Source organism: Camelina sativa, chromosome 20, assembly GCF_030686135.1.
Source record: "Camelina sativa cultivar CO46 ecotype springtype chromosome 20, ASM3068613v1".
Taxonomy (NCBI): Eukaryota; Viridiplantae; Streptophyta; class Magnoliopsida; order Brassicales; family Brassicaceae; genus Camelina; species Camelina sativa.
Window position 1 is genome coordinate 26,877,235 of NC_141899.1, and position 18,201 is coordinate 26,895,435.

Sequence of the window (18,201 nt, forward strand, 5' to 3'; positions counted from 1 at the left end):
GTGTGTTATTGGATTGTTGGATATGTTGTTGGAATCTTGGATAGAGATATGCTAGGTTGATGGATAGAATGCTTAGGATTGTTGTTGTATTGATGTTGTAATGGTTTTGTATGGTTGGTATGTTTCCGCTGTGTGTACTGGTTGTTATTGGTTTAATGAGGAGTCGTGGTTTGGGTTGGTTTAATTTAGTAGTATAGGCTGCATAATTGTTTATATTGTATTTAATTATTAATAAAAAAAAAGGTCGGGTTGTTTCAACATTTCACACATATATTCCTTCACAATCTGTTCGCTCATTTTCAGATTCATCCAAGTCAACACCAACGTCAATATCTGGTGGCAATGGCCTAATGTCTGCTATTCCATCTTCATATTCTTTCTGAGTGTATCTTCTTGAAGGACCTCTCATAGCCACATACCAACTCGATGACTCATTTTCCCTTGAGTAAAACACTTGCTTAGCTTGAGAGGCTAATATGTATGGATCCCTTGAGAAAGAGACCTGACTATGATTCATGTTAACAAGTGTGAAACCATTTTCTACCTTAACTCCATTTCCCCTTACTGCCCATTGACAACGGAAGAGAGGAACGTAAAAGACATTATAGTCCAACAATATAATACCAAATCCATCACTTGTGAAGTGTCCTTTGCACTAGACCTACAGTTGCCGTAGCCTCATAGAAAACACCACTATTCTGACTTTTGTTATCAACTGAGACTGTGTGAAACCGCTGCCCATTCACAATATAACCTGTATACAACCATGCGCAACTACGAGGACCATATGCCAACCATTTAAGTGTTTCCTCATGTATGTTCGAATCAAGAGGTATCTGTAAAAAACAAAAAAAAATTGATTAGTGCTAACTATAGAAACAAACAAGACAAATTTATTCTGATCAGTGCTAACTAGCCTGTTCTTTTAGCCATGATGCAAAATTCTGAGTATGCAAGCTCCATAAACTTGATGCATCTCGTCTACATCTTCCATTCGACTCTTGTAGATGTTGCAGATGTTCACTTCGAAGATAACAAAAAAAAACAAGAAGGGTCAACGACAGGCATAATAATTAATATATATAAGTATAAATTTGTGAAATTTGTGGCACTTACTCAACATAAGGATCAACGACAGCCATATGGGCTATTTTCTTCTCCATTTCAGTAAGAGTGATTGGAGTGCCTGCAAATATTGGACGTCCTTCCAGAATCGTGTTGTTCTCAAACTCAGTGTTTCTATCCATCTTTTATTGAACATTTGTAGTCTTTTTCAAAAATTCACTACAAAACCGGATGCATTCTTCTGAAAGGTAGCATTCAGCAATACACCCCTCTGGTCTTGCAGTGTTTCTCACATAGTCTTTAAGAACTTTCATATACCTCTCAAATGGGTACATCCATCTAAAATGAACTGGACCACCTAGCCGAGCTTCACGTCCTAGATGTACTGTCAAATGCACAATGATATCGAAGAAAGTTGGAGGAAAATATCTTTCAAACATGCAAAGAGTTTCAACGAAAAAATTCCTAGAAACGCTCTGGTTTTAAATAAGGAAAGGGCGATAGAAAGGGCGATTCTAGGGTTTTTGCGTTGTTCCCACGTTAGGGTTCGTGTGACGGCCGCCGTCGGTGTGCCTTCATGCCGGAGCCAGCTTCTTCGGTCTCCCCTCCGGGAGATGATTCCTCTTCTCCATCGAAACAACAATCCTATGCTGCTGTGGTGTCTAAACGTCCACTTCTCACGAAACATGACTTTGATATTAGTTTGGTTGATGGTGTTCCAACAATCACGGTTCCTGAGGGGGTTCTCAAGGATTCTGTGCCTTTGTGGGATGACTTTTTGGTGGGTAGATTCCCTTCGACGGCTCCCCATGTCGCTAAGATCCATGTTATTGTCAACAAGATCTGGCCACTTGGTGACAAGTCTATCCGTATTGATGTTTATGAAAACTCTGATACCTCGGTTCGTTTCCGGATTCGTGATGAGTCTACACGTTTGAGGGTTTTGCGTAGAGGTATGTGGAACATTGCGGGGGTTCCTATGATGCTGGCTAAGTGGTCTCCACTCCCTGAAGATGCTCAGCCAGTGATAACCTTGATGCCTTTGTGGGTCACTCTAAGGAATGTCCCTCACTCTCTGTTCTCTTGGGCGGGTCTTGGTTTCTTAACTAGTCCAATAGGTAACCCTATCCGACTTCACCCTGAAACTGAGCTCTGTAGTAAGTTTGACGTGGCTAAGGTTTTTGTGGAAGTAAATTTAACAAAAGAGCTGCAAAGTTCGTTTCGGTTCCAGTTGTCTAAGGACGAAGATACAGTAGTGGAGTTTTCTTATCAGTGGCTCCCTCCGCGATGCTCTCGCTGTGCAAAGTGGGGTCACTCGGGGGATGGATGTGTGACGGTACAAACGTCACCAAAGAAAGTTTCAGTCGCCGATATTGAGGAGGGGGAGTTTGTTGTTCCGCCAATGGTTCATTCTGGTGCAGAACAGTCTCTTCCCGCTTCAGATCCACAAGTTTCAAATTCACCGAGTCAATTAGCTGTTGGTTCGCCTCGTTCTGCAGTAGTTGGTTCCTCAATAATGCAGACAGAGGAGGAGAAAGCCGGTTGGTCAGTAGTCTCCCCGGGCAAAGGATGTAAGAGCTCTGAGAAAATTCAGGATCCACCTGCAGTGGATCAGGTTTCAACTCGAGTTTCTTCTCGATTCTCTGTACTAGGGGATGCAGGGGAATCGTTGGAGGGTGTAGCAGAGTCAGAGGAGGGACCGGACACTTCTAAGGGTTTGAGTTCCTCAGGAAATGATGTAGGAGGTCGAGGAAATGGTACAAAGAATGCTACTGGTGTGGAGGCCACTACTCGTCCTATTTTACCTCGTCAAACAAAAGTTTTAAACAAGTCCACCACGGAGTCTTCTTCTCAGCAGACCAAGGGAACTTCTCTTGGCATCTCTAGCAAGAAGAACTCCAGGAGACGTCATTAATGTCTGGATTTTTCTGGAACATGCGTGGTTTTAACAAATCTAAAAAACATTATATTGTTCGTGATTGGGTGCAAGCTGAATCATTGCAGTTTGGATGCTTACTTGAAACGCGTGTCCAGGAAGACAAGGCTTCTCGGATTCTCTCGTCAGTGTTCCGAGGTTGGTCTTCGATAACAAATTATGAATTTAACCGTCTTGGAAGGATTTGGGTTGTTTGGAAGGAGGATGTTAGAGTTACCCCCGTCTTTATGAGTGGACAGGTAGTTACTTGCTCTATTCTCATGCCTGGGGATACTCGAGAATTTTTTGTTTCTTTTGTGTATGCGTCAAATTTTGCTGATGAACGCAAGGAGTTGTGGGCTGATATCAAACTACATTACGACTCGCCTTTGTTTGAGAATAAGCCATGGATACTGGTTGGTGATTTCAATGAAATCCTAGACGGGGAGGAGCATTCAAACTATGAAACTACGCCCACTGTGACAGGGGGAATGCGAGATTTTCAAGATGTCGTTCGTCACTGTGCTTTGGCCGATATGAGGTATCACGGTCCTTTGTTCACATGGGGTAATAAGCGGGATGAAGGTCCAGTTAGTAAGAAGCTGGACCGTGTTTTGGTCAGTGAGGCTTGGAGTCGAAGCTTTGCTGATGCTTATGGTGTGTTTGAAGCGGGAGGATGCTCTGACCATCTTCGATGCAGATTTACTGTGGGGCATCAGATTTGCAGACCCAGAGGGCCTTTCAAGTTTTCCAATGCCATTCTATCTTCCCCTGATTTCTTACCAGCGGTGCAAACTTTTTGGGACAGCTCTGCTCGACTTTACCATTCAACCTCTGCTATGTTCCGCTTTGCAAAGAAGCTTAAGGCTCTCAAGCCTATATTGCGTTCTTTGAGTCGTCAGAAACTTAGTAAGCTTTCAGAGCAAGTGGAGGAGGCTCACATTGCTCTTTGTGAAAGACAAACCATCAATCTTATTAATCCAACTGCGATGTCTATTGAGGCTGAGAGGGAGGCTTATCAGCGCTGGGATCATGTGTCTGATCTAGAGGAGAATGTGCTACATCAGCGATCAAAATTGCACTGGATGTTAGTTGGAGATAAGAACAATAAGTTTTTCCATAAGGCTGTTGCTTCTCGGCAAGCTCTAAATGCTATTCGGGAGATATTATGCTCCGATGGTTCAATTGCTAGAACTCAGTCTGAGATTAAAACAGAGGCGGTCAGATTTTTTGAAGAGTTCCTTACACATACTCCCTCTGACTTTGTAGGGTTTACGGAGGATCAGCTTGCACAGTTGGTACCTTTTCGTTGCTCTGCAACAGACCATGAGGGGTTATTAAAACTGGTTTCTGCTGAGGAAATTCGCCAAACACTTTTTAAGATGGCAGGGAGCAAAGCCCCAGGTCCTGATGGATACACTGCAGAATTTTTCAAGCATGCCTGGCCAATTGTGGGTGATGATTTTGTCATTGCTATTCAATCTTTTTTCCTCAAGGAGTTCCTTCCTAAAGGTGTCAACTCTACGATATTGGCTCTCATCCCTAAGAAATCTGATTCCAAGGAGATGAAGGATTATTGACCAATTTCATGTTGTAATGTGTTGTATAAAGTTGTCTCCAAGATTCTTGCTAACCGTTTGAAGGTTATTCTACCGTCTTTCATCGCTCCCAATCAGTCTGCGTTCATTAAGGACAGACTCATGATGGAAAATTTGTTGTTAGCATCGGAGTTGGTTAAAGACTATCACAAGGAATCCATTTCAGCTCGCTGCATGATGAAGATTGATATCTCCAAAGCCTTCGATTCGGTTCAGTGGCCTTTTCTACTAAATATTCTTAAGGCTATCAATCTTCCTGATGCTTTCATCCATTGGATTGAGCTCTGTATTGGGTCCGCTTCTTTCTCTGTTCAGGTTAACGGTGAGTTAGCTGGTTATTTTCAAAGCTCATGAGGTTTGAGACAAGGCTGCTCTCTGTCTCCCTATCTCTTTGTCATTTGCATGAACGTCCTGTCTCTGATGCTCGACAATGCAGCTGCTTCTCGTCGCATTGGCTACCATCCTCGCTGTAAGCCCTTGCAGCTAACTCACCTCTGTTTTGCGGATGACATCTTAGTCTTCTCTGATGGGAGTTCTCGGTCAGTTGAAGAAACTCTAGCTGTCTTTGATCGGTTTGCAGCAGCTTCTGGTCTCAAAATGAGTCTTGAAAAGTCCACCCTTTTTATGGCTGGTTTATCACCTCAACAACAACAAGACATCCTTGAGCATTTTCCTTTTGAAGTTGGCTCTCTCCCTGTTCGGTATTTGGGGCTTCCCCTTCTTACGAGAACAATGACAAGCGCTGACTATTTGCCTCTTATTGAGCGTATTCGCCTCCGTATCTCCTCTTGGACTGGTCGGTTTTTGTCCTTTGCAGGCCGGCTCCAATTGACCAAAGCTGTTCTCTCCAGTCTCACAAATTTCTGGCTCTCTGCTTTTCGTTTGCCAAAAAAATGTTTGCAGGAGATTGACAGCTTACTCTCGGCTTTCCTCTGGTCTGGTCCGACTCTTAACTCTAAAAAGGCAAAGATCTCCTGGGATACAGTCTGTAGACCAAAGGGGGAAGGAGGTTTGGGGATTCGTCGTCTCCAAGACACAAATACAGTCTGCATTCTCAAACTTATATGGCGTCTTGTGTCTGCGGGTAACTCCTTGTGGGTGAAGTGGGTTCACAAGAATCTGATTTGTACTGGTTGTTTATGGTCTGTTAGTGACTCGGGGCTGGGGGCTCTTGGATGTGGAGGAAAATATTGAAATATCGGACTCTGGCAATGACCCTATGTAAAAAAGAGGTGAGGACTGGACATGACACCTCTTTCTGGTTCGATACATGGAGTTCTCTGGGACAACTATTTGCTCTGTTTGGAGCTCGGGGAAGCATAGACATGGGGATACCACGTCAGTCTTCTGTGGCAGATGCAATGACACAAAACCGCAGGCGTCGACACCGCACAGTCCTTTTAAATAATCTTGAAACGGAGCTTCATTCTCTTTGTGGTTCAGTGCAACAACACGGTGATGATCGTCCTCTTTGGAAACAGCGTAATGGCTCTTTCAAGAGCAAGTTCTCCTCTCTTGATACCTGGCATCTGATTAGGCTACATCACCCTCCTTGGGATTGGTCTAAAGGTGTTTGGTTCACTCACTCCACCCCTAAGTTTTCGTTTGTCACCTGGCTTGCTTTTCATAACAGGCTCTCCACAGGGGACAAACTCCTTCAATGGAATACAGGAGCAAACAGTGCTTGTGTTCTCTGCCAAGGACATGTGGAAACTAGAAACCATCTATTTTTCGCATGTTCCTACTCTTCACATGTTTGGTCGACTTTGGCTAGGGGTTTGCTTGGTGTCCGGTTTACCACGACATGGGACTCGTTGGCTACTCTGCTCCTTGACTCGTCCACACCTCGGCTCAATTTGTTCATTCTGCGATATGTGTTTCAGGCTACAATTCATAGTATTTGGAGGGAACGCAATGCTCGACGTCATGGCGAAGCCCCCACCTCAACCTCCAATTTATGCCGCTTCATCGACAAGACGGTTCGGAATCGACTACTCACGTTAACGGCCTCCCCTGGTTATGAGAGTGGTCTGCAGTACTGGTTTCATACCCATCCTGTCTAAATAGTTCATCTTTTGTGGTTTTGATTTATTCAGTTTCTTTTCAATTACAGTTTTAAAGAACTCTGTAGAATGGTTTTTTTGGTGAATATAATTTAACATTCATACAAAAAAAAAGAGTTTCAACAATCTCAGCTTCCATTGCCAATATCTGATCCCTATCAATTACTCGCTGACACAACTGATTGAAGAATGCGCATAAGCGTACAATTGCTACCCTCGGACCTTTGGGTAACAAACCTCTAAGTGCAATTGGAAGAAGTTGTTGCATTATCACGTGATAATCGTGGGATTTCAGACCCGTGACCATACAGTCTTGTAATGATACGCCTCTTGATATGTTTGAGCAATATCCATCTGGGCCTTTGAAATCAAAAAGTCGCCTACAAAAAATCTTTTTCTCTCCCTTGGACAAAGACCAAACTGCTGCAGGTAAGTATGTTCTTTTTCCTTGTGTTTTAGGATGCAATTCCTTCCTAATACCAAGGACCTCCAGATCTTTGCGAGCATTAAGACCATCCTTAGATTTCCCACAATGCAAAAATGTCGATACTATACTCACAGCCACATTTCTCTCCACATGCATTACATCAAGGTTATGTCTTACGGGTAGCTCCTAACCAACATACAAACAATAAACACAAATAAGTCTCAACCAAAGCCTAATTGAAAATATCAATAAAATAGAACATGTCAAAAGACTTAACACACCTCCCAATAAGGTAGTCTGAAAAAGATTGACCGTTTCTTCCATCTTGATATCTCCTCCTCGTCTATCTCTTCCTCTTCATCTTCCTCAGATTCACTAGATAAATCCTCACTATCAGAACCCAATCCAGTTGATGCCATCCTTTTCCTCTTACATGCAGATTGTTTCAAATTGCCAAAGTTGTTTTTGAAATTTTTCAAATGTTGAGAAATTTCCTGCCCACTTAATACTCTTTTCTTTCTCCCATGTTCAGCTTTTCCATCAAACCAAGACTTCTTCCACCGAAAACTATGAGTTGGTGGCAGACCCTTTCTATGGCACATGTAGACATGTTTTCTACTGAACTTCAACCACATACTGTCTGTATTTTTCCCACATAAAGGACATCCCATTTTACCCTTTACTTTGCAGCCTGCAAGATTCCCATATGCAGGAAAATCACTAATAGTCCATAGCAGGATTGCCTTTAAGAGTAAAAGTTGATTTACTAACAGCAACATATGTTAACTCCCCATCGTTCCACATATGTTGTAGATCCTCAATGAGTGGTTCTAAGTAGACATCTATATTATTACCCGGCTGTTGTGGACCAGGAATTAGCAATGTAAGCATGATGTTCTCCTTCTTCATGCATAAGTCAGGTGGCAGATTGTAGTTTACTAACATAACAGGCCAGCAACTATACATGGTATTCTTCATGTTGATTGGATTAAATCCATCAGTGGAAAGTCCAAGCCTCAGATTTCTTTCTTCAGATGCAAATGAAGGGTATTTAGCATTCATCTGATCCCATGTGACTGAATCCACAGGGTGGCGGAGTTTTCCATCGCTACTCTTGTTATTAAAGTGCCACCTTAAATCCTTAGCCATATCGACAGACCTAAACATTCTCTTAAAGCGTGGGATTATGGGGAAGTACCGTAATACTTTATGAGGGACACCTTTCTTTACTTCTCCAGTATGCATGTTAGTCTTCCATCTTGAAGCCTTGCATTTAGGACAGTTCTCAAGCGTCTGGTACTTTTTTCTGAATAGGATGCAATCATTGACACATGCATGAATCTTCTGGTAACCCATATCAAAGGATTTCAAAAAAAATTTCACCTCATATAGTGATGTGTGCAGCACATTGTCTTCTGGTAACATCTCTGGCAATGTCTCCAATAGATCATTGAAGCTCTTGTCAGACCAGCCATTCAGTGTCTTTAGTCTGAACAGTGATACAATAGCTGACAACTTGCTATGGTTGACACATGATGGATATATGGTGTTTCATCATCCGCAAGCTTTGCAAGGAACTCATCTTCTTTCAAATCCTCACCCTCTGCAATTTGACTCAACTCATCCGTATTAGCAAACTCATCATCCATATATTCAGCCGCTTGATATAACCCAAAAATCTCATCATTCCACTGACTTTGATTGCTTTCACCATCAACCACTGGATTCAATTCTCCATGTTGATACCAATCAGACCGCATCTTATATGCTTCATCCATTCCTCTTGTTACCAGATGATCAACTACTATACTGTCAGCATGCCGATCAATATTACGGCAATCAATGCAAGGACATACAATCAAATCAACGTCTCCCATATCCGCAGACACGGCTCGAACAAAATTTGTAGCCCCTCTCTCATACGCAGGATCAGCTCTTCATTTTTTTGCAGAGTTAACGAAAAAAAAACCAAGTAAAGACTCCAAACACCTACTAACATCTAAGTTACATAACTAAAATTCTTACCTGCAAAGATGCACCCAATCCTTGTCCACCATTATAAGTTCTAACCTTAATTTAAACCTTTAGAACCAATTAACAAACTACTCAAACACATATAATTACTCAAACACATATAATATATAACTCAATCATAACAAACTCTATAATTTGTATATTTTAAACAAAGCAAACTGAAAACACACCAAAAAAAAAGACAACAAACTCGATTTGTTTACAGAATAAAGAGAAGATGGTACTAACCTGTTGTGTGATAAGAGAAAGATAAGCTTCAAACTCCCATTGTTTTACTCGATAACACTGGCAAAACAATATGATATTACAGAATCAGTAAAGTTATAACAGATCTGCAGATTCAGAGAACATATGAAGCTAAAACAGATTCGATAACATATCCAACAAACTCGATTTTAAGAAAACTTTGCAAGAACAGACATGCAATAAGAGGAGATTCTTGACCAAATCATATAATAACATATACGCATGTGGCAAACCAAATCGGATTTTCAGAACAGATCCAACAAAGACACAAAAAATCTGTTCTTTGTGAAAAAACAATTTTCAGACGCAACAAGAATATATTCGGTGATAAAATCAGATTAAAAGAAGAAATTAACAGAGTAAGATAGAAATTTGCCTTCGATTGGAGCTCAACGCTGACAGATTTTGGTGGATTTAGGGCCGCCGATAGTTCTAGTGATGTCGCGGCTGATTAGCTTCTAGGACGGAGGCGACGGAGGTGACAGAGGTGACGGCGGAACCAATTTTAGGGTTTGAGAGAAACAATAGTAGTTGAAATCGAGGAAATGAGAGTGAAGGCAAAAAGTTTATCTCATAGGGTTTATCGAGGAAGAGAGAAATGAGAGAGAGTGAAGGCAAAAAGTCTTATTTTTGCCTAAGTATTTGGCGGAATTAGAGATTTTAGTTTCCCGCTTATTGAAATCCTATTATAGCGTTACTGAATAGCTATTATATGATAACATAAATTGTAACTTACCTTCAATAGCAGTTGAGCAAACCGTGCTATAACAATGTGCTATCAATGTTGAGATTTTTTGTAGTGTAGAGTTTAAAGTAAGCACAAAAGGGGCCAAGGATACCTTTATGTGGATACCAACAAAGAATGGAGTATATAAGAATAAATCAGGCTACTATGAGAGCATCAAGCGGAGTCATCCTACGCAAGTACAAGCCCCAACTGCCGTCAGAAATTTCAACTGGTTAAGTGACATATGGAATCTCTCAGCCTCTTCAAAAAATAAGCTCCTGCTATGGAAATGTATGAAGGGAGCTCTACCTACGGGTGAGAACTTAAGGAAACACAACATAAGAACAGATTCCATTTGCCTTTTTTGCGGGAAACCGAAAACCAGTGACCACCTTTTCATCACCTGCCGCTTTGCCCAACAGATCTGGAGAATGGCTCCCCTCCACCTCCCTATGGATTTTCACACTTTGCAATCCCTGAGAGCCCTAATCAAAACTGCCAAGATGTGGATCTGCCTTCCCCCAAGCGGAATTAGCGTAGGACCACTGTATCAATGGATACTGTGGTCGATCTGGATCTCTCGAACCCACAAAATTTTCAGAAACCTTTCATATTCCCCGGAGGAAACCCTGAACTACGCTCTCAAGGCGGGAAGAGAATGGTGTGAAGCACAAGAACTAACTGACTCTCCTACAACCAGATTGATCAGCGAAACACTCAAATCGATGGCCAGGGATGTTGTTGTCTGTCACGTCGATGCAGCGTGGAATAAGGAGACTAAACAAGCGGGCTGCGGTTGGATCTTCAGTAATAACCATATCGGACAGCTCTGCACAAGATCGACGATCAGCAACTTCGTACGGTCACCACTCATAGCCGAGGCGATCACCATCCTCCACGCACTACAAGATGCCTCGAACCTAGGTTTCCCCCAAATCTATGTCGCTTCAGATTGCAAGCAATTAATCGAAGCCATAAACTCGGAGAATCCGCCTAAGGAACTCCACGGGATCATCTTTGATATCCTCGATCTATCCTCTTCTTTTCAGTGTATCAAATTTTCTTTTGTTCCCAGAAGTTGTAATCGCAATGCAGATGCTTGGGCAAAACGTGTGCTATCAAACCCTTTACCAGTCCCAGTTTAACCGGTTTTAATGGAATTTCCGGATTTGCACAAAAAAAAAATTCATGGTAAAGTTTGTTTCCTGATATTATGTTTTGCATAATTAACCGCGTGTAAATAGGAATATTACGAAAACTGAAATTAATAACATAGTTACCTAAAAATATGGAAATAATTTATAGAAATCTACAGTTTTAGAAAAATGTTAATATTTTCAAGATTAATATTTAATGCTTTATATATATATCCGGTAGATATCCAATTAATTCGGATAATCCATATGCTAAATATCCGATTTCTGATTTCGGGTTTGTTAGCAAAATTGATCCGATTCGATTACACTTTTGTACTTCTCTTTTACTAATATAGAGATGATCCTGTTATAATGGCTTACAATGTTACAAAATCAGTGCATACTTTTTTTGGAGGGAATTGTTAAGTTTGAATTCAAATTTATTTTTTAAAATTAATAATTTTTGTTCTAGATAGAACGGTTTCTCTCTGGGCGATATCCCCAAAGAAACGGTTCAACAAGAACTCACCGGCTTTCAAAGTTTTTCCGGCCGGCGCCGGTTACTCTGGCGTCGGTCGGCCCTTTTCTCTTAATACTAGTCTTTCAATCTTTCTTTCTGTATAGCTTTTGTTAATTTGTTTGGCAAATCCAGGATTCAAAATCCCCATCGTTTGCCCCTTTGTAATGATGGTGAGGAAATATCTGCTTCCGATAGCGTTTGTTTGTGTTATCGGATCCGTACTGGCACCATCGCCGGCTTGTGTGGTGTTTCATTACACCCAAATCTCATTGGGAGTTCCGTGTTTGAGTCGGGAAAGGATTGCCTTGTTTTGTCTCTCTCGCGGTTGGAGTTCTACTCATACTTGCATCTTCATTCTCTCCTTCTGGGAGAGTGTATTTCTGACCTTATTCAAGCCCCGGCCCAAGAGTAGTTGTGTCAGTTTCCTTCCATCTCCGATTGATGGTTGTCGTTTCATACCCAATATAAGGTTTCTTCAATCTTATAGAATCCTTCGATCTAAATTGTACTTCTTTAATCTAAGAAACAAAGATCAAAGTAGGATATGGGATCCGGGAGTGAATATTGTTGATACTATCGTTTGGGTGATGGATATATGGCTCCATCAATTTGGCTATGGGTGTATTGGCATTTCGAAGTCAGAGATGGTTTTGATCAATTATAAGCGACTATACATGGTTATTGGTCAGATTTGCAGTTTGAAGAACGCATCAACATTGTTTAGATGGGAACCTTTTCTCATCATCGGGTTACAAGAAGTTAATTATGTATTTGATGTTGATGCTTATGTTAATTTGTTGGCCAAAGTTGTACAAGAGATGGAAACAACTTGGTTTTCTCTCGTGGTATTGATATTACATTCGGAGAGTCAAAAAGCTGTGACTATAACTATTCAAATCCATCGATCTTTGGATGTTGGTGATGATACTGTTGGTCCAAGTGTGGGATCTACCAAAGGACTATGGTTCTCCCTTGTGAGTTTTGGAGATTTGCTCAAATTTAGCCACAAACTTTTCTCAAAGGATATTACGGTGGAGATTACTACTACATTGATGCTATTTGTGAGTATTGTGAAGAAAATTACAGAGTCAAGATATATAAAAAAGACTTTGGTACGGAAGCATTGGTACCAATATGTCTATATTTCAGAGTTATGTTTGGACACATTGGGTTTATATGTACGGTTCGCAAAAAGAAAGTTCAGCCAAAGGATGCTGCATGCTAACCGTAACAGAGAGAAATCAAATATGAAGTTGGACAATAATCGATTTTATGATCGGTTAGCGAGTAAGGCTCTCTTCGGAAAGCATCGTCAATCTCCTTTCTGCTGTATTTTTCTCACTTTATGATACGTACATATGTGTATGTAATAATTGTATTCTATTAACTCTGTATAATGTCTTTGTAATTTACTCTTTACAATTAATGAAAGTTTGATTTGCCGAAAAAAAAAAAAAAATTTGTTCTATTTTAATATAATTGTTTGGCTTTTCCAATGAAATGAGAATAATTTTCGTGGATTTTTGGTCAAGACCATGTTACTAACCCACGCATTTTTATCTGTTGCCTCGATATAATTTTGGGCGTAATTTTGGGCGTAGTAATTTTTCAAGTACACCTATATATCAATTGGAATATTAAATAAGACATAAATTTTGATGTACTTGTTCATCAACTAAGATTAGCTACAAGGTTCAATATTGAAAAGATTTGGAGTTATGTTTGCATATATGTAAAGGTTTTACAAGTAGTGTCCACTCAAGCTCTCAAACTTTGTTAGATCAAAGCGTAAAACTCTTAAATCAGGAAGACATGCATGGTTAAACCCAAGGTTAGTTGGCTAAAGTAAGAAGAAAATTTGGATTAAATCATAATTTTTTTGTTTTTTGATAGGAATGTGAATATTCATATTAATGAAAATTTGAGGTTTACAAAAGAGCCACCTATATAGATTGTAACCTTGCCAAAAAAGAAATAAAAAAACAAGGGTCACAAAAAAACGTTGAGTGTCAATCAACTAAAAGATTATCCAGTCCAAAGTGCCATGAGCATCCTGAAGTGTTTTCGGGATTCTCTGGCTTCGATGGTGTTGTCCATCTCCGTCACAATCTCCTGGAAGACAGCTGAAGGAGAGAACAAAACCTGTTTGTGAAGAATATTGTTCCTGAGCTTCTAGAGGTGATACACCACAGCTTGACAAACAAGCTTCCGGAGGGTTGGTGGAGCTGAGTCTGTTTTGAGCTTTGTCCAGGCGAGCATGATGTCCAGGTATTAAAAACTAGTGGACCCAATCGAAGGTGAGTTTGAACTCTCGACCATACCTGTTCACTAAACGGGCACCATAAGAAGAGGTGATCATGAGACTCGTCAGAATCATGGGAGCTTTTGTGTGAAAGCTTGGGAGCTTTTGGTTTTGAATGACCCACTTGTAGCAGTCGGCACCAGAATCAGGTCTAGGCGGAGTAAACATATCAAGGAAGGAATGCAGCTCACGCTCCTGATCCGACCTTGGAGGTGGCAAGTGCCAGATGTTCCCCTCGCACGCATCAGCCACAGAGAGTTGGGAAGGAATCCCAAACCGACCGGGTCCATCATTGCCAGTTAGGTTTATTAACGGACCAAATTGACACCAATCATCATACCAGAAGCTAGCACGCTCGCCATTGCCCAGTTCACACTTGATGAATGATTGGGCAAGAGGACGAAGTGCTAGTAAGGAGTTCCAGTTCCATGAAGCATTCATAGACGCCTTAAGAGACCAGAAACTTTTACCTTTGATGTGATGAAAATGATGACAGGCAACCCAAAGGGATCCACTTCCTGAAAAAAGCAGCCAGACAAGCCTTAGGCAGAGAGTGGAATTCCAAGTACTCAGACGCCGCAATCCCAACTCACCCTCCTGCTTTGGATAGCAGATGTCCGACCAAGCAATCTTTGCACCTTTACTACCACTACAAGAAAAATGAGTATTAATAGCACTTTAGCATAGCGGTTTATGTGTTTATGCTATGGTTGACCTATGTCTGTTTTTTATAGCGTTTCTAAAGTGATAAACGCTATGAATAATAAAATTTCCATTGTCCGCCAAAATTTTAAGGAAAATTGTATCTAAACTTAAGCTGTCCGCCCAAACAAAAAAAATAAGTTAAAAAAAAATAAACCTAAACACTTAAACGCCACACAAACAATCTCATCTCCTTTCTTCAACACACAATATCTTCTTTTACGAGAAACACCACAACATAAACCCTCAAGTCCAATGACCTAGTCGGACGTTTCTCTTTATCTTCCCTTTAATTCTTGTTCTCTTCTCTGGTTCAACAATCCCGCTTCAGATCTTCGAATTTTGTTACATAGTTATGATGCAAACACTCCTCCAAATCTCAGATTGGGCATTGTTTACTCGAATTCACACACTCCAACCATATCATCGTCTGAATCTCCTCCGTCTCTGTCGTTTCCAGTTATTCAGATCTGAATCCAGAAATATAGCATCTCGGGTTCTTCCTCCTCTGCATGGCCTCGAGATCCAACAAAACCCTAGATTATGCGTTCTAGATCCGCACTACTTCTTCACTCATCTATTAGATCTATCTCCTCTGAATGCACGATTCAACCAATCTTACCTAGTCATTTCTCTAAACGAGTATTCTCTCCCTTCTTTGCGAATTGCTTCTCCAATTTTTCTCTCGATTGGTTTGATTTTCTGATAAAGTTTTCAAGTGTTGATGTGAATTTTGTTTCTGGGTTAGCTAATTTTGTAGGTTTATTATCAGATCTCTGCAAGAAGGTTTTTTGGCTGGGCTTGTTTAAGAGAATAACTAGATCAAGAGGAAGAACAAATGCACCCACCAAGTGTTTGTTTTTATTTCTCACTGACAGTTTTCTTGTTCACAAGGTAAAATCTCTAGATTTATCTGATTTAATAGTTGATTCTGTTTTCATTTGAGTGTGATTAGAGTTATAAACTGTAAGATTTTTGAGTATTAATCTGTTAAGTTTTTTTCTTATTTCTTTTCGGATATACAGATCAAGTTATTTTGTACTTTATTTTTCGTGAGGAAGTGAATCAAGCTAGAGACAAGGCAAACTAAGTTGAAGGACAAGAGTATATGACAACATAAACTCAAACAATCTTTGGAAGCAGCTCGAGAAACTAAACGCTCAACAACAACCACAAGAAGATGAGCAAAAAATGATTATAATTTTTCTCATTCAATTTTGTTCATGTTAGACTCGATAGCTATAACTATAAGTTAAGTTCGACATCTACAAAAACTTGTTGTACTTGTAAATTTTTATTATTAATAATATGTATTATTTTTTTCCTTGTAAATTAAAATTGAGGTTTTTAGAATTTAAAATTGGATAACAGAATAAAATGAAAAAAATTGTTGTATAATGAAATAATATTTAACTGCAGATATACAAACGCTATTGTATACTACAATATGACAGCAGAACAAAAAAACGTTATCTAAAGTGGCTGACCTACGATGACGGGCGCAGATACAGCGTTTCTTAAAACGCTATAATAGTGTTAGATAGCGTTATTCAGAGGTTAAGAAAAGTCATTTTTCTTGTAGCGTAAGGTCTATCGAGCCAGACCAGAGGAATCTACTGCATAGAGACTCAATCTTCTTAATGCACGCCTTTGGTAATATGAAGGTTGATAACCAAAAGTTTATTTGGCCATAGATGACAGATTTCAACAATTGGAGTCTACCCGCGTAAGAAAGTGATCTAGCTGCCTAAGCATTGAACCTCTTTGTTAGTTTGTCAATCAGGGGAGAATATTCAGAGACTCTCAACTTCCTACTCATCAGGGGAAGCCCCAAGTAGCGGATAGGCAGGGAGCCCGTAGTGAATCCAAAGTTTGCGATGTCCAAGGATTCACTAGGCTCCAGACCCGCCGTGAAGAGTTGAGTTTTTTTACAATTCATGCGCAGCCCCGACCAAGAAGCAAAAAGATTCATAGCATCGCTGATTCCCTGAAGCGATGAAGATGAGCCATCAAAGAAGACCATCACGTCGTCTCCAAACATTATGTGGGTAATATCAAGCTCTTTGGTTTTTGGATGATGCTTGATGAACCCTGCTGCAAAGCTTGACCTCATTAGTCCACTAAAGACCTCCATGGCTATAGCGAAGAGGTAAGGAGAAATTGGGTCTCCTTGGCGAAGGCCCCTTGAACTTTTGAAGTATCCCGAAGTTACACCATTAACAGAAACAGAGAAATTCGGAGTGGAGATGCATTGTCTGATCCAGGAAATGAAGCGTGGGGGGAAATGGAGAGCTTGCATTATGGCAATGATGAAGTCCCATTTCACCGAATCAAAGGCTTTGCGGAGGTTAACTTTAAGCATTCCCCTAGGGCCAATGTTCTTCCTAATATAGCCATTTACCAGTTCCGAGGCTAAGAGCACATTCTCAGCGAGGAGGCGTCCAGGGAGGAAAGCTGACTAGGCATTAGAAATTACCAGGGGCGAGAGAGCTTGTAGTCTGCCGGCTATGAGTTTCGAGATCACCTTATACACAGTATTGAACAAAGAGATCGGTCTGAAATCTGAGGTAGAAGCAGCATTTGGGATTTTGGGATGAGCACTATGGTAGTAGCGTTCCATTGTTGTAGCATCCGACCAGAGTGGAAAAATTCTCTGACTGCAGCAATGAGTTCAGGCCCGACAATGTGCCAACATGACCTGAAAAATTCAGCAGGATACCCGTATGGTCTCGAGGCTTTGTTCCTTGGCAGAGAAAAGACAGCAGCCTTGATGTCTTTGGGGGAGAAGTCGCTTGCCAACATGTCCTGCTGAGCAGAGGAGCATCTGAAACTTAGCAGGCATTCAATATCTGTCGGATCAAACTGAGGAGGGTCTTCAAGACCACCAAGCAAAGAAGAGAAGTAACCAGCACAATGCTCCTGGATATCCTTCTGTGATTCTACTCTGTTTCCATTGTTATCAGTCATGAAGTGGATATGATTTATTGCCTGTCTAGCAGAAGTCATGCGGTGAAAATAAGATGTGTTTAGATCACCCTCCTTCAACCAAGTAACTCGAGACCTCTGGCAGAAAAAAGATTCCTCAGCCTGAAGGAGTGTTTGCCACTTCTCATTTGCTAACCTTTCCAGAGTCGCAATGCAGGGGTTAGGATCAGTGAGAATCTGCTGCTGAAGAGTAAGAACTTCAGCATGCGCTTCTTTGACTCGTTTCTCTAGATCTGAGTAGTTGTCACTACTGAATACTCGAATGCATTTCTTTAGAGCTTTTAACTTTTTTGCCAATCAAAACATTGTCGAGCCCACAAAACTTAAACTATACCACTGATCCGCAATTAGAGGAATGAAGTTTGGATTGGAGAGGAGGAAGTTGTGAAACCTGAAAGCTTTCCGCTGCCTCTGAGTTGTGGGATTAAGCGTAATGCAGCATGGCGAGTGGTCAGAGAAGCTTGGTATATCAAACAGGCCA

General features: G+C 40.8%; 1 protein-coding gene and 1 pseudogene across 1 annotated transcript; one reads left to right on the forward strand and one right to left on the reverse strand.

The window, feature by feature from the left end:
* Positions 1 to 262: 262 nt before the first annotated feature.
* Positions 263 to 9,125, reverse strand: LOC147919426 (uncharacterized; annotated as a pseudogene).
* A 1,066-nt stretch (positions 9,126 to 10,191) lies between these two features.
* Positions 10,192 to 11,220, forward strand: LOC147919427 (uncharacterized). Its single transcript, XM_087503964.1, has one exon. It carries the CDS (start codon positions 10,192 to 10,194, stop codon positions 11,218 to 11,220), a length of 1,029 nt encoding a protein of 342 aa, XP_087360090.1.
* Positions 11,221 to 18,201: the final 6,981 nt, after the last annotated feature.

Excerpts from the sequence above, each read along its gene's own strand:
- LOC147919427 (XM_087503964.1), top strand. The coding sequence starts at position 10,192 with ATGTGGATACCAACAAAGAATGGAGTATATAAGAATAAATCAGGCTAC.